The sequence below is a fragment of the Protopterus annectens genome, chromosome 7.part0, assembly GCF_019279795.1.
Source record: "Protopterus annectens isolate FY-2018-M chromosome 7.part0, PAN1.0, whole genome shotgun sequence".
In the NCBI taxonomy this organism is placed as follows: domain Eukaryota; kingdom Metazoa; phylum Chordata; order Ceratodontiformes; family Protopteridae; genus Protopterus; species Protopterus annectens.
The window spans coordinates 1,736,191,043-1,736,209,001 of NC_056739.1; the positions used below are offsets into that span (position 1 = coordinate 1,736,191,043).

General features: G+C 37.4%; 1 protein-coding gene across 3 annotated transcripts in view; it reads left to right on the forward strand.

Moving 5' to 3' along the window:
- RCCD1 (RCC1 domain containing 1) overlaps positions 1-17,959 on the forward strand; it is a 552,668-nt gene that overhangs the window by 32,958 nt on the left and 501,751 nt on the right. For all 3 annotated transcript variants that reach the window (XM_044078273.1, XM_044078274.1, XM_044078276.1), the window contains exon 2: positions 10,157-10,357. In XM_044078273.1, coding sequence (XP_043934208.1) covers positions 10,157-10,357 — 201 coding nt within the window. The remainder of the gene's footprint in view (positions 1-10,156; positions 10,358-17,959) is intronic.

The window sequence follows — 17,959 nt, forward strand, 5'->3', positions numbered from 1 at the left end:
TTAACTGGTTTAGTCCCACTAGACCAACAATCTCTTTTTATGGAAGACCTGAAGTGGTATTCACACTAATTAGGGGAAATTTGGCCAAAACACTGGGGAAATTCCCCTCCTCTTTTTGATGTGTCCTAGGATCCTTTACATCTACCTGTGCTACCAACAGCTCAAGCAGGTTAGGCCTCTGTTTAAAATCTCATCCAAAAAACAGCACACTCAGGAGTGCAGAACCCTGCATGTACTGCATTGCAGTATCAGAGTTGGAAAATGAATCCAAGTGCTTGGGATGGGAATGGAACTCAGCCTTCTGATCGATCATCTGGCATCAGAGGTATGTATGTTGCTTATTGAGCCACTGGTGCTGCCTTTAATTTTAAATATTTTTGTATTCTTACCTTAATCTGCAGTGGTACAGCAGTAGCGTTGTTGCCTCACAGCAAGAGGTTCTCCCGTTCGATTCTCGGCTGAAGTGCGAGAGTGCCTTCTGTGTGCTGTCTGCATGTCCTCCCCGCGGTTGGATGGGCATTCGAAAGACATGCGTAAATGGGCGTGCCTTCATTGAAGGTTGGACATCGAGCTGGCACCTCGGCGTTCGTGAAAATCTACTGCCAATCATTAGCGGACCGGAGTTCCGCTGTGGCGACCCCTAACCGGGAAAAGCCAAAAGACAAACAACAACCTTAAGCTTCCTGTTTTTTTTTTTTTTTTTCCCTCATTATACCATTTTGTTGGAATACAGTACAAAGCTACAGCAACATTACAATTTCTGGTTACAGTATCATTTTATGCTCTGTCCGCTATGATGATATTCCTGCCAAAGCAAAGCTTTCAGTGGAATTGTCAATAACTTAAAATGTAAAGCAAATAAAAGAGGGGCCAATGACATTCCTGACATGTAGCCCTAGACATTGTAATCAAAATTGATGGTCCTTGATATTCTTTAACACCTCTTTGTATTGCTAAGGAAAGTCGAACCTTGCTAATACCCTAAACAGATAAACTGAGTTTACCCTGTTTTTTTTTTGTGTGTGTTTCAAAGCTTGCAGACAGTATGGGATTACTGTAGCTGCCTCATCAGTAATATCGGAGATTTTTTTAATGTGCTGTTCTTCTGTTGTGTGTCTGTCAGCCATTAGCCCCAACCAGTGGTCATGAACTCATTCATTCCCCTAATGCATGGTGTGAGACTCTAGTAAAAGATAAGAGCCAGTTGAAGAGGGCCATTGTGCAGGTAGCCATGGAGACGTTTTCTGCTTTTTCCTGCGTCTCTAAATGCAGGCAACACCCCCCCCCCCACACACACACACACACGCACTCACTTTCTTGCTCACAGGCACCCATGCACTCATCCACGCAGACAGAAATATAATCAGACTCATACATGCTCATACACTTCTATTTTTTTTTTTTTTTTTTTTTGTAAATTATCCATTTGTTTTAATTTTAAACTTGCTAAACAGCAAAAGCACTGCTTAGCAATAAAATATTGGCGGTCATTATCTCTGTTATAGTCAGAGCTCCACGGCAGCTTAATGTGCTGCCGCGATGCAGCAGACTCGTTTTTCATCGGGTATTACCTGTACATTAACACCTTACTGCAAAAAGTTCTTTCTGCATTCAGACTGGCAATGTACAGGTCACCCATTCTCTAATGCATAATAAAAAAACACTGAGTATAAACCTGGCAAATGCTCAAGGATTGACTGTTGCCATAATGAGTCAGAGCAGTGTGTACACGTGACCTAACATGTAAGAGATGCAAGAGACTGGGTCATTTTGCTGTCTTTTATAAGACAATGATGATTAAAGAAGTTGCTTCTTACAGTAAAAAAGTAATGCACAGAAGGTGTTTTTCCTGGGTTCATTCACTACTGTGGCAGATATAGACACAGGTTCGCAAGTTAAATTTCGTAATCCCAGAAGTCCCTTGATTTTCAAAAGTAATACAGGAGCCAATGTTACTGTGGTGTCACATGCTACATACAGAAGTTTCTTGAAGTGTCTACAGCTATATGAAGCAGAGACTGAAATTCATAGGCCTTTAGGAAAGCTGAAGTGCATTGATATCTAGCCATGTCTGAGTGGAAGGGACATGTATAAATTAATTTATGTGCCGAATGGTTCATACGTATGTATGCTCAGCAGAGCAATGGCATGTGAGATGGACTTAATTGCAAGAATAAATTAAATCAGTGTAGTCCAGGAATATCAGGGTGATCGTGATTGTGTACTTCACCCAGTCAATAGAGGGATAGTTGAAGTCTCCCATAGTCAGAGTGTTTGGCTGTATAGTGAGTGACTCAAGCAAGTCCAGGTAGGTGGTGTGATTCGCATGGCTCATGGTGAGGACATGTAGCTAGCAATGATGTGGTAGGGTGTTTTGGTTCTTTTGTGCTCATTTTGAGGTCTGAGCATGTGGAAGGCATTGTAGCCTTCCACGGGGTGCTCTGTGCGGCCTTGAACCAAGCCTGTGTGACTGCACAGGCATCATCATCTTCCAAGGTTAGGAGAGCTGCCAGGGAGTGCAGTTTCCTCTTTAGACTCCTAGCATTAAACAGGGTAACCTTGAGTTGTCTCTTGTGGATTTTTTTATGTCAGAAGTTTTGTTGTTTTGGTATTGCCTAAAAAAGGCACTATGGGGGAGACGAGCATCTTTGCCAGTATTAGAAAACATAGAGGAGATGCGTGAAGACCATCCCTAGCACCATGTCTTCCCAGGCTGACAGATTCTGGATCCCCCTGGACTGACAGCAGAAGCTAAGCCAGTTGTTGAAGTCTGTTGTGGCATCATCCTGGATGAAGGTAGAATGCTGCTTAGGGCTAGAAACATACCTGCCCTGAGACACTGTAATCTGAGAGTTCAATCATGTCTCCCTTAATATAGTCAAGGAAGGTACATTTTAAGTCATTCACCCTAACATGTACCATGACAGAGTCATAACGGTAATTGTTGTTGAGTGACTTGAGTGCGTGCATGATTTGATGAATCCTGGCACCTGATAGGCAGCTGACCGTGACCTTCTTCTTGTCCAGCCGCATGAGGGGGATATCTGTGTGTCTCACAATGGAATTTCCTATGACCGGGATATTTGGTTTTGGGGTGTTTTGCCTTGGGGACTTATTTACTGAGACACTGGCATGTGTGTCTAGTATGCGTGAGTCATTTGCTCTTGGGAGGTCTCTGTTCTTTTGGTAGACTCTTAGTGAGGACCTCTGTGTACATGGGTTTATGTGTTGTGACCTTATCTTGTGTAAGACGAGATGTGTTTACAGATAAACCGTTTTGTTGTCTTGTGTATTGTTACTTGAGGTGATTGATGGCTTGTGTATTGTTACGTAAGATGACTGATTTCATTTGCATAGTATAGTGACATCTCTCACCCACTGTATTTGTTTGCCGTAGGAACAAATGGTTGTTGATATACATGTGGCAATTACTGCATTGCCTCAGGATGCTCATGTCAATCAAGCTGGCTGGAGAAATGTTGGGAAACTGACTGTCCATTTGTAGCAGAGTAAACTGTAAGGGGGGGGGGTGGGCAAGTTAGATCAGCATGTGCTAGGGTTAACAAGGGGCCTTACTCTGTTGAACATTAGGGATGAAAAAAGTGTGGCAACGCTGCTCAGTTGAGTTGCCCGCAGTGCAGCAGGGAGTATTGGGAAGGTCCCGCTTACCCGTTGTGTAGGGAAAAGGTCGATTCTAGGCATTTGCATCTATACAGGGCACCACAAAAATGAAATAGATGATGCAAACGAAAAATAAAAAAATAATGATAGTATACTTTAAGTATAGATAACACATTAACTAATTATATATACATACACATTTATATATATTTTTTATATATAATAATTTTTTTATTAATTCCTCATTACTAACATATTCATTATTTTTTTATATATATATATATTTTTTTATATTTTTATTTGTTTATAGAATCAAATATGCATATATATTTTATATATATATATATATATATATATATATATATATATATATATATATATATATATATATACTGTTTTCATGGTAACATACTTTCCTGAACTGGGTAGTATTCATTTATGTTTATTTATGTTCATTTATGATTTTTTACTATCATTATTTTTTTATTTTTTTATATACATTTATGTGTATACATATAATAATTTTTTCAACAAAATCAATTAATCAATATGAGGTCATTTCCTGTATTGTCAAGTATTTAAGGAACTGGGTTTATTGTGTAAGTGTTTCTGAAGAAGTTCACGTATTAAATTTGTGGATGAAAGCGCTAAAAAACACTTTGTTTTTTTTGGTCTCCTGGTTTTCTCTACAGTTTTTCAAGTTTATACAGGGCACCACTAACTCCCATTGCACTGTGCACAGCGCAAATACAAGCAAATTTATAGTTTTAACACAAACTACCAATAGGAAAGCCCCACACAGAGCCTTATTCTAGCAGTCCCCAACTCGCATGGGTCCTGGGCTACATGCTTCTACCACAAGGGTGCAGGGAGGCCCTCTTAATGTAAGATGGCTGGTTTTATTGCTCAAGTGATACCAAACAGTCTGGATTCAGCAAGTCTGAATCTAGTTTATACTATATAAGACAGAAATAATAAAAAATCAAAGCGCAGAGTAAAACAGTCACAACAGTAAAAAACAGCTGAAATGAAGCAGCAACTTAATGAAATCTAGTTCACAAAGTGAATTGCAGGCTTAAAATATACTTTTTTCAGTTGAATGCAGTGGATGCCTTGAATTTCTGTTCAGATGCACTCTAGATCTTTGGGTAAAGTTGCCAAACTCTGAGTAGCTCCAGTAAATTCAAGCCCCCCTTTTCTTTTTACATTATTAACCATCCCTTTTTGATTGGATTAATTCTTGTTCCCCACAAAAAAGAAAAAAAAAGTTTAGTTTTCATACAGCTTTAGAAACATGTATGTGCCTCCTAAATGTGCTAGTTTTCCTAAAATATATAATCTTAATCTGTCAATTTTTGTATTTGTTCCTTTTTTAGTATTTGTTCATTTGTTAGTACTTCTCTCCATTGCACTATTACTGTTTGTTCCCTTCCAGTGCTAACTCCTGGAACATCAGTTTCACTTCTAGTAAAATAAATTCCTGCCATTATTACCACTTTTTCAAGCCCTTTACGTTTTGACATATTTAACTATAATCCTACTGTACTCAGAATTTGTTCTGTTTTGTAAATTCTCTCTCTGTCTCTCATTCAGTGTTTGTTCTTGGCTACTAAAACCAAATCATATGCATAGGTTAACATTAATGGTACCTTTATCCCTTCCTTAACTTTCCATTTACCAATCTGTAACCTTGAGCTATATGCTTGCATAACTGTATTCATTACCATCACAAATAGCTACATGCTCAATGGACAGCCTTGTTTTACCCATTTTCCCTGACTTATCTGTTTTTCATACCCACCCATTCACCTTCACAGATGCACAAGAATTTTCATAAACTGTCCTGACTGTCCTTTATTTTTTCCAACCTTGAGCTCTTGTAAAATTACATTATCAGTACTATTGAATGCCTTAGCCATATCACATGTTTTTTCTTCTTCCCTGTTACTGCTCCTGTAGTCATCATTAGCATTTCATTTACCCCTTTCCCGTTAATTCCTTATACCCCTTTGTCCAGGTCTTCTTTCATGACAGCCATCATTTTTTTAATACTCTTCATATATATTTTATAGTCAGTATTTGCCAATTTAATTAGTCTTCAGTTTATTTATTCCCCTCCTTCATTTTCCATATACATTTTATGGGTCTATATCACATTTTTAAAAATGCAAAACATTGAACGCCTCTTCATCGATCCCTGTTCGTCAGACTCTAAATCTATCGAACGATAGTTTCGGCAAAGTTTTTCCCATGGTAAGTAACCAGTTAACCAACCTACCAACCGCATCAAAAACATCAAAATTTAAAACCCACCCTGGTAGGGAACTGCGCCCTCCACTTCCCTAACTAAATATTACAACTTTGACATGGCACTACAGTGGGGAAAAGCGCAAATCCCCCATGATGGCCCACTGAGTTACTTTCCTTGGGAAAAACTTTGCAGGAACGATTGTTCGATGGATTCAAAGTTCAAATAGGGATAATGAAAGTTCAAATAAGGATAATGAAGAGGAGTTTGTTTTGCGCTTTCGACAATATAATATAGACCCTCATTTTGTTACCCCCCCTATAAATCTCATCTTCTTTTATTTCCTCTTCCATCTCTAATTTATTCAGTGTTTCCAAAAAAGCATCTTTTTCATTATCTGACATTTCTTTATAAATGTTAGACCCCAATTCATCTGGACATGGTGCATATTCTTGTTTACTTTCCTTTATAGCATCATCTTTTTTCTCTCAGTTCTTTTTTCCATTTCTTTTCTACCTTATTCTCTGTCGTCTTTACTTTCCATGCAATACAGCCTTACGTTTTTTTCACTTGTTTATATTTTAACTGCCCTTTTTCATCCTTCATTACATAAAATTTTCTGTCGTATCTCAGTTTCTTTCCTAAAAATGGGGAAATTTCTTCTCCCTTTCAAATACTACTTTTGTTAAATATCAGTCTCTCCATTTTTTCTTTTATATAATTTATTTTTTCAAGACTTCATCCCTTTCTCTGCTCTTTCGTAAATGTATTTTTGCTTGTTTTTTTTTTCTTTCTTCCATTGTTTTCTTTCATTATAATTGTATTTTTTTAAATGTTTCTTCATTCACTATACACTATTTTGTCAAACTGCCATCATTGACATGTGATTTTCCCACAATCACTCTCTTTCTTAATACATTCAATTCCTACAATTTTTCCTGTCAGTCTTTTTTTAACTCATTCCCTTCTATTGTATTTTCATTTTCTCCTATTATTGCTCATACAGCCCTTGATCTGAAAATGTTGCTTCTCTAAGTCGGTCTTTTATTTCTTTCATGTCATCTGCAAACAGTATATAATCAATCTCTATTTTAAGTAACCCTTTTCTAAGTATATTCTTTCCCTTTGTCTGTTCTTAACCCTACCATTATTTATAACCTCTCTCAACATTTGGCATCTTGTGCTGTTTTCCCTTTCTTTAAATACAATTAGTCTCCTACCACCGTAATGGATGTATTTGCTGTCACAAAATTTTGAATTTTCTTGAACATTTTATCTTTTATTTACATTTGTATACCCTACACTACAACTATTTTAAACACCTTTACCCCTTTCCTAAATCACCCACACAAACTCGCCCTGCCACCACTACCATTATATCCAATATTTTAATCCCTTCATTTTTTTGTAATACTGCAGTTATTGAATATGCATCACTCCCTGTAGTCCACACCACTTTTTGTTTCCACTTCATCTAAAATTCCACCCTTTCCACTTGTCTACACATTTCTTAACAACTAAATAAATTATATCTTGATTTATTTTTTCTTACATTCAAACACAGTCATTCTTCTAATGTCACATTTCATGTTGTTCACATTAAGTAATGCTATACTTATAATAACCTTTTCCCCTTTTCACGTTTTTTTCAGTTTATCTTTGGTCACCTTTTTGTCCTCCTCATCCTTTTCCCCAATAGTACCTTCCATATTTTTTTCAAACACAGAGCCGACATCTTCTTCTTCTGTTTGTAATATCCCAAACCTGTTTTCCATCTTTGTGTACGTTTCTTTTTTATTTATTAGTTTCTGGACTACATCTAGTGCAGCCTTTTCTACATTTTTACCTTTTAATTCCTCACCCCCACTCTTTCATCATTCTCTTCCACTCTTTTTTTTGTGCAGACCTGGTTCTTCCACCTCATTTTCCAAATGTAATTTATTAATTAGTGGACAATCAAATCAGAAATGCTCCTCACTTCCATATTTCCTACACTGTCCACACCTTTTTTTGTACATCCCTGGATTAAACATGATTTATCCCCATAGAAAAAAAAAACATGCTTTTAGCTGCCCCAAGTACTAGACACTCCCATTTTTCCTATTTATTGCTATCACATTAAGCATATGCTGTAACTTTTCGTTGCATAAACTTCCCATCCCCCAATCCATATTTGTCATGCACAACTGTTTTTTTTTTTTAATCGTGTACATATCAAAATAAACTTAGAAAAAAACATTTTTAATTACTTTTTTCTGTCTCAATCGTTCTAAATTGTAACAGCAATTATCTTCTTGGAAGGACTATGAGTATCAAAAAAGAAATTGCTTCTTCTTTCACATTAACTAGCAATTGTTTCTGCTAATGCAAATGTCCCAGATGTTGTTTCACAGAAATGTTTGTTCATTTTCTGTATATGTTAATGCCCTAATATAAGACAAACTGAATCATAAGGGCATAACAACATTATCATCTACAACACAGTGCCTGTTTATTTGCTGTTCATACTTTTTCACCACCACCACAGGCTTTTTCATCCAGCTGTCAACAGCTCCAGTCCTTGTCCTCTGTACCTGCACATCCATTTCTTCAGTCTTTAATTGGAATCTGCTACTGTTGCTGCATAAGTTTTTACTCTGGAAACACTGTCAGTCGCTGTCTGTTTAACACACTCTATTCCATCTTCCTGCAGACCAACACAGAGCACATGCTTAAAAGCAGTTACTCTTTTGGTCAGACTTGCCTCCTCTGTATCCGTACCATTGTTTACAACACCCTTCTAGCTTTCTGTCATCTCCTCACTGTCAAATATTTGGTTCATTACCACACACCACTGCGTGGCCTGTGGTTCTGCTTCCTGCATTTTTTTTTTTTTTTTTTTTTTGTAAAACAGTCAGCCATACCCACTGATGTCATGATATTCACCTCCAAAGCATTGTTTTCCTTTCTGAATTACGATCCTTCTGAAGCTCATCTCCACTCGTAGCCTGTTCATTGATCACTAGTAACCCTCTGGCACCACCCAGTGATCACCTCAAAGTCCTTCCAAGAGTAGGGTAAGTTCACTGATGCCGTGGCCAAATTCCCCCTAGTCAGTATGATGCCACCTTGGGGTTTTTCCTGAAAAGATGACACTTGCCTAGCGGGACTAACCTGGTTAACAAAGAATAAAATGTAGTCACAACTGTAGATCTTGAAGGGGAATTTTTTTTTTTTTTTTTTTTTTTGAGGGCAGCTATCACTCTGGTGGGGGTGTAACTGCCATCCTTGCACCTTTTTAAAGTTTTCAAACCAATTGGCAGCAAAGTTTTTAAAATGAATTCCTTTAGCTCCCTTCCAGTTTGTCGATTTACTCCCTGTAAGAAGAGCATGTAGCTTTATTACAAGGATCGCATTGGTTTACACTTGATTCAGTTCAGTGGGGCTTTTGTAAATCGTGCTGTTTTATGTCTCAAAGCAACATTATGCATTTAATATACAAGAATTAAACAATATGCTTTACAAAAGCTCCATTGTTTTAAATGGATCATGGTTCCATGAGATCCTGTAATATTTCAGCATACTCTTTTGTACAATGTCGGGTGGTGTACTGGCAGACCGGCATCTAGCTTTCTGAAATAATTTTAAAAGTTATGAATGTAATTTTGAAGCTTCTTGGCTGTAAAAAGAAAAAGACTGTGGTGTGTGTCTGAGGGCAGCAAAGACTCTGTGGTCATGGCTGACCTCATCAGAACATCACTTTAACACTGCAGCAATATTATGAAACTGGAATCGCCTTTGTACCTTGGTAGTGTAATATAGAGGGTTAAGGCTGTGACCTGACAATAAGATTCATCCTGTAGTCTTGGATTTGACTCCTGTCTGTCTTTAATGGGAAAGCCCATTACACACAAGCAAGTAAACTGCTGAATAAATAAAATTCCAGAACACGACAGGGTACAATGGAATTGTAAAGCGTATTTAGAGGGAGTACATTTCCTTCCCCTTCCTTGGTCGTTATTCATATTCTGGTGTTATCTAAAAACTACTTCATTTTTTTGCAAGATTCTGTTGCTTCATCTTGTGTTTCATTAAATATGTCAATACAGCATAGCAAAGTGTATTAAAGAAATTAGAGAAGGCATGTTAAAATGAGGACTTCTTAGTTAAATCAGTATGAGCCTTTAATATTATAACAAAATGAAAAATAAAAGATAGAGACTGTGAGTAATCTAGAATATGTCCTGTATTTATTTTACTTTAGTGATGCCCTCAGGATTTTAACTTTCATTTTGAACTTCCACTTAGATAGTGGCCGCCTCATTCCATCTGGCTTTCCAAGACATTTTCCTTGTCAGATCCAGGGATGCAGAGACCTTCATGCCTCCGAGAATTTCCTTCTACTGCAGTTTCAGGATAGAGTAGAATGCTGGGATACAAGGCCTACAGCTGAAAGAAAAAAAGGAACCCTTGTCTGGCAGTGTGAACTTGCAGAAGATGAACAGTATGGTGAGTACTACATTTAATACATCACTCCTAGCAAGTAGTAGTTCTTAGGTTTGTATAGAAATAATTTATGTCAACCAGTATTTTGCCTTGTTGAATTAACCCATCCAGATCAAATGCATTGTCGTATCACTTGAGTTAAGTCATTCATATCCACGTTTATTGTTTTATCTGGTTTATAATCAGATTGACTGTCTGATTTTTGTCATACAGATTTTGGATATACCACATTTATATTGCATTTAAACATTCTTTTGTCTCTCTTCATCCTTTTCTACCCGTACCCATTATTCCATATTGGTTTTTCACGCCGCGGTGGTGCAGCAGTTAGCGTTGTCGCCTAACAGCAAGAGGTTCTCCCGTTCGATTCTTGGCTGGAGCGCCTTCTGTGTGGAGTCTGCATGTCCTCCCCGCGGTTGAGTGATGTTAAAGACATGCAGGTAGGTGCGTGCGTGAGTGAATGGGTGTGCCTTCTTTGAAGGTTGGGTGTCGGGCTGGCAACTCTGCACCATAAAAATCCACCGCCAGTCATGAGCGGACCGGAGTTCCGCTGTGGCGACCCCTAACCGGGAAAAGCCGAAAGACATTACTATTCCATATTGGTTTCCCCGCCTCCAGTATTAGAACCAGAGTTCACAAGTGACAACCTTTAATTGTGTTATGTCATTCTTACAAAGGCATGTCTGTGACAATAGGACAACGTTTTGGAACTTGCTTCTGAAAGCTGAGCTGTCAAAGAAAGAATGGAATGCTTTGATTAATTGGCATGTGCAGTAACTGTTTTTAACATGATGTGAAAGTTTTCCCATTTATGTACCTTGTACTCTTCCTGCAGACTTTTAAGTCAACTTAATATTTTCATCAAAGATAGGCAGACTGGGTAGTCAAATGGTTCTATTTAGCATTAGTTTCATTATTCCCCTTTACCATTCATGTATACCATCATGTGCTGTAAGTCCATAGCTGTTTAATCCTCCTAGCTATAGGTGTGGTAACAGCCTGATATGTTGTCCTAGAGCTCTGGCTACAGGAATTAAAATAACTTTTTTTTGCTGGCATTAGAACTTCTTATAACCTAGAACTTTTTCAAGGCTTATAACTCCTCCTGTGTTACTAATGCCCTAAATCCTTGTGACTCTCCATTTTTTCTGGCTAGAAAAGAATTTTCAAGAATATTTCATGGACCCAAGTTTTTTTTTTCATTTTTTGGGATTTTTTTCTGTTTGTCTGTTGTGCAGCAGTTTGAATAAAAGTCAGCTGAAGGAGTGTGTGTAGAATTTTCTCTCTTATCTTTAGAGTGTAGTTGTTTTTTGCAGGCGTAGGACATTTATTCTCTGAGAGCTTCAGTAAGTGTGCTTGCATTAAGCGGATTCTGCCAGATGATAAACATCAAACATACACCCTGCCTAATTTAGTTGGACACTGAGTTTGACACTAAAAATTTAATTTGTTTCATATTCAGTGAAAAGCTCTTGATAATTACTTCAGTTTCCGGAAGCTTTTTTAACTTGCAAAAGAGCCTTGGTAAATTCTCTACAGAATACTCATCAGGAATACAGGGTGGCCAAATGAGTGTAACTATGGAAATTATTTTTTGAGCTGGGATTCAGGATCTGAATGACTTAGACATAGTTAGGTCTTAAGTTTAATTCTGACAGCTGCCAAAAAGCGGTTAATAGAAAATGGAAATCATAATCTAACTCACCTATACTTGAAGTAGTGAATATTGTAACAGAGAAGGAAGTGGGACCTTTAAAAAGGTTAGGAGTAAATTACATAGATGAAAAAAAATGGAAATCATGGGAACAATACGTGCAGAAATATGTTTTGGAGGAGGAATAAGGTTTAAGGGAAGGCAGGAATCGAACAGTTTATGAAATGATGCTTTGACTATATGAAATGTAAGAATATATGTGATGTATAACATTTATAAATGTGGATTTAATATGCTTTGATTAGTTTTCTATAAATGTAAGTGTGCCTATGTCACAAGTGATAATTCAAGAATTTGTTAAGTAACAACCAGCCACCCTTCACCTACTAAGAGGACAAGCATATAGACTCACATGTTACAAATTCTACTTGAGTTCAGTTTACTTTATTGTTTTAATCTGACACAAAACCCACTCAGAGGTAGTACTGATGATTATCACCTCGGGTACATTATAATTGATTTCCTACACATAGGTTCCAAAGTTTACCCATCGGGTAATTGCTATTGGCTGTTGAGTTCTGAAAGCTTTTTTTAAATCATTAGAACTTGTTTTAAATTTGTTTGCTGCTGGTTTCCATGTCTTTCAATCCATCTGCTACTAATTTCCAGGCCTTGCAACAACTGGATAAGTGCTACCAGTGGTTTTCTTTGCTTTTGTTATCCATTTAAGTTATTTTTATCAGTCCTTGTCTAATTCAACTTTTTTGCTTTCGGTTTAAGCCATTCATTTTTACCAGTTTATGTTGTCATTAATCCTTGTTCTTATTCACACCCTATAACAACTGGTGTAAGTCTTTTAGGCTCTTATGTTAACAAATTCCAGTTGGTTACTACACTGTACTTCCGATGTTTATTGTTCTGGATAGTAGAATTAAGTCCTTTTCCGTTCTTCTGGATAAGAGAGACCTAGGCTAGTTGAAGAGTTTTGAATGATGCTTGGAGGCAGAAAGTGAAATTGCTGTTTGCAGTTGAGTTTTGAGTTTTTTTTTAATTGTTTAGCACTTGTTTTAATTTGACATTTCTGCTCAAGGTGGTACTGCAAAAAGCAGGCTTGCAAATTGCACTGTATAAACACTCGTGAATTTTATCTGACTGTTCACCTAGTATCCACACTATGCTCTAGAAAATTTGAGTTTGTATTCCACATCTGTGTGTGGGTTTATTTATTCTCTATTCTTTATTGACTTTTCAGTGTAAATCAGAGGCAGTGTTTCTAATACAAGGGGAAATTTTGCTAGGGTATTAGGGGATGTCTCCCACTCATTGATGTGCTGTATCACACTGTATGCTGCCATTCTTAATGCAGAGGCAGTTGGGAGAAGCTGTGCATTTCCCGTTTTGGAGAGTACACAGTGGCAAATGAGCTTGGCAGATGGAGTGGAGTATGGTGACAAACATGAAAATTCAGAGGATTTATTTCTAAAGCAGTCTCTTCTAACAGATGAAAGTGCTGATATGATTGTGCTTACACAGAAGGATAATGCCAGAATTGTGTAGTTTAATGTTATTTTAACTCTCAATAGTTCCAGTATATGTAGGCTTAATGTTGCCAGTCACATTCTAGAGTGTTATTTTAACCCCTAGTATGTCTTCTGTACCCTTTGTCTCCTGTTTTTAAATTCATATCTGCAACATTTCCATCTCTGGCTTGCTCTCTTCTTACCTCTTCAGCTCTGGTTTTCAGAGTTACTTCCTTTCTGATTATTTTCAGTGCTGTTTCACACTGGTGACCTGGCCCTGTCAGTACTGGTTTCAACCAGCTGGGCCACTGTGACATCCATCTCCACTCTCTCTCCAACCCCTCCCCTTGTTTCTTTCACTTTCTTTTCTTTCCAACCCCTCCCCCAGACTTTTTTTTAACTTTCCCTTCCTTCCTGTGGTGCTATCTTTACCTCTCTGAACCACTCTAATCCTTTCCTTATACCACTGCTAGAACGTCCCTTACCCCCTTGCATACTTTCCTCTGAACTTACCTTCCACTCCACTGATTGTTTTTGTTTTGATTCTTTCTTCCCTTGGCTGTACCCCCTCTGTTCGCCCTGCGGGCTCACTCCACTCCACTACCCTGCCCCCAAATCCCACCCACAGTACCTATACACTTCTATAATAGCTCTATTGAACTATTTGACCGACTACTTAAGTTACCCTATGCTGCTTCTTTTGTATAAAAAAAGTGTTTTTTATTGCTGTTTAATGAGCTATACTGATGTATATCATTGACCTTTTCTTATCATATTTACTTTGTACTTCTATGAGATAATCTGTAATGTATATGTGCAATGTGTACTGTGTATTTGTATTTTTCTGGAGCTTTTCTCCCCAGGACTCCATTGAAAACGGGCTCCTTGTGGCCCAATGGACTATCCTGGCAAACAAACTGCAAATAAAAATAAATAAAATAAATAACTTTTCATTCCAGAGGGTTACCAGATGTGTTGCAGGAAGGAGAGGAAGCACCATAATGGGGTGATGTTATAGAATATTGAGAGAGAGATAAATGAGGGAATTCATGTGAATGTACAAAAATGTAATAGAGGATAAATGATTATACTAAAATTACATTTTCAGAAGTAATTGCTTGGGAGAGAAAAACAATAATCAAGTCTAAATTAGATGAACCAGTGGACAGATACGGTGTGGGACAGTGCTATTGTCCCTTTAGGGATAAAAGCAACAGATGTGAGACTTATTTTGTGGGGGGGTGTAAAAAAATGTGCACATATACCCCTGGAACAACTTTAATTTTTATGGCAGAAAATTTATCAATAAAAAGATAAGTCAGCTTTCAGTTTATAACTGATGTGGTGATAAGTGACTTAGAGAATTTTTGAATATAAAAAGTGAAAACATATCTGATTAAAAAAGCAATATAGAAATACAGACTGGAGGCTGGAAGTGTATGGCAGCGTTAAAAATAAAAGAAAATATAATGCATGTGCTATAATTGTAAGTACTACAGATGTCCTGAAATATTGGGGACAATCAAGGACTTGGTTTGTCTGTGGAAAAAGTCATTTAATAGGACAGTGTAATAAAAGATGATCATGTGCCCAGTGTCAGGAGAAAGGACAGTGCAGTTAAAAACTGTGTGGCACAGTGTTACAAATGCAAGAAGAGTAATTTTTTGGATGGACAATGGGGGGGGGGGGGGGTGTAATGATGTTAACTTTGAAAATGTTCCATGTGATGATGCAAGTCAGGATGATGCAACTGACAATGCATGATGAATGTGTTTCTATTAACATGGAAAATATGTTGAAATTATTGATTTAAATGTTGCAGAAATTATGGAAGGGGGCACAAAGTATGGGGAAAATTAAGTAAAAGTAGGAGAGGGGTAAGGGTGATGTACAAAATATAAAATGATTCTTGCTGAAGATAATGAAGAGGAGACTTTGAGATGGAAACAGGTAAAGGGAAGAAATTTAATTGGAGAAAGGGTTAGGGATAGAAAAATTATACTGAATTCAAAAGAAAATGTGGAGTAGGATAGTGTTCTGGAATATCAGTGCTTTGATGGGATGAGATTAAAATATTAGATCATATGCTTGTCAAGGTGGGACATGTGTCTGTAGTTGATGCAAGGAATGGAAAAAGGCCATTAGGATTATTATAGTACATGTGCATATGGGAGTTAAAAGAGAGAACATTGTTTGAGCTTTTAATGCCGTACGTAATTGTGAATATGGATTTAATTTTTTTAGTAAGAGACAGTTATGATGTTTATTTATTTACTTGTTACATTTTTTAACTGGGTAGTGTCCGACTGGGCAAGTAGCCCATTTTCAGTGGAGACCCAGGGAGAAAAGATGTAACAATTACTTAACATAAAGACAATGCAATCTAGAAACTAATGATTTAAAAATACATTGAAATTTGATAAGAATGTAAGGTTCTGCAGTTACAGATTCTTGAATGCAAGCAAAAGAACGAACATTATCAAATAACATCATAAGAACAAGCATTACAAGGATGGAAACATGTGGAGTAACAGTCAAGTAACAGAAGAACACTTTACATGGTTGGTAACATTTGGAATAAAAATCACAAGCAATAAAACTTTGTGTGTATTTAGGTAGATGAAGCAGCGAGAAGAGAGATCATTGAAAAGTAGAAAAGTATGAGGTTAAAGAGCATCATCCAGTTGTATTTAGAGTAAGTAACAACCAGTAGTGAGATTCGAGTGACGTTTAAAGACATGCAGGTAGGTGCGTGTGCGAATGGGTGTGCCTTCTTTGAAGTTTGGGCATCGGGCTGGCAACTCGGCACTGTAAATAAATCCACTGCCAATCATTAGCGGACCGGAGTTCTGCTGTGGCTACCCCTAACCAGTTAAAGCCGAAAGACATTAGTTTTAACAACCTGTAGTGAGATTAACCTGGGGCTGTACAGGAGCATAGCCAGTGTTTAGAAAGAGGATCTTTTAGGAGTAGTTTGAACTTGACTGTCTGGATTTTTTAGGATGTGATGGGGGATAGAATTCCAGGCATTAGAAAACAAAAAAACTCAACAAATTATATTGAAAAATGAAAGGAACTGATGAAAGTGGGGAATTTGGCATTGGGGGAAAAACAGTGAATTTACTTGTATGAGAGCAAATTTATGACATTGACTATGGATTATTTTCAGAAGCATTAAGATAAGGAAAGAAAGTTAGGTCAGAATTTTCAGATAGTGGAATATGTCAAGGAATGGAACTGAGGTAGATATATTAAGACAAGGAAAGGGAATTCAAAAACTAGATGTTACTGTAAAGGATTTAGAATTTGAAGCCAAATTATTGAATGAATATGAGACAGTAAAAGACTTTTATACAGAAATTAGACAGAGTGGTGAGGCATGTTTAAAAAGAGACTATGTATGGAATTGAATTGGAAAGGATGAGTTTAAAAACAAAGTATAAGGGCATAGTAGAAGAAATGACTGAAATGATGCAAGAAAAGAATGATAATTATTTGAAAAGAGAAAGAGATGTATAAGGAAAGTAAAGGGTATACAATTTGTTAAAAAGATAGCAGTATTTAATCCAAGAACCAGGAGACTGTATAATCGTTTTTTAGGATAAGAAAATTATAGTAACATGTATGTTGTTGTATAGTGTTAGAATAATCATCATCATTTCAACATTATCACCCCTCCCCCTTTTTTTGTCCATTTGTTTTACTACATAGGGTTGGGATATCATGTTAACTGTTCCCAACTCTCTTGATTCAATGCCACACTCCTGCCTTCTTCAACACTCATGCCTGACAGTCACAGATCTTCTCTCACATAATCCACCTACCTCTTTGCTGGATGTCCTTGTTTTCTCTTACCTTCTTCCTGTCTGTCCCAAATCTTTACCAGATAGTCTTCTGATTTTTCTGCAGGTGTCCAAACCACTGTAATCTGTTCTCTTTGATTTTTTCTGCAATTGGAGCTACTTTGTATGTCCTCATTTCTTCATCTGTCCCACAATGTGCATCCTACCACCCTTCTCAGGCATTTAATTTTCATCACCTCTATCTTACTCATCTGCTCAGCCTTTACTGCCCAGGTTTCTGTACCATGCAGTAGTACTGGTCACACCACTGTCTTGCACACCTTACTCTTCAGCTTCTTTGGCATTCTTCTGTCATATACCACACCTGAGACTCTATGCCAGTTGGCTGCAGCCCCTCTGATTCTAGCTTTGACCTCTTCCTTCAGACTTCCCTTCTCCTCAACCAGCCTTCCCAGATACTTGAAGCTATTAACCTGTTTCACTATCTTCCCTTCTATCTCAGTGCTCAGCTCCTTCTGATTTCCCCCATTTGCTGCCATTACAACTGTCTTCTCTGTGCTTAGTTTCATCCCACGTGCCTTCAGTTTTGCATTCCATTCCCCATCCTTTGCTGAAGTTCTTGCTCAGA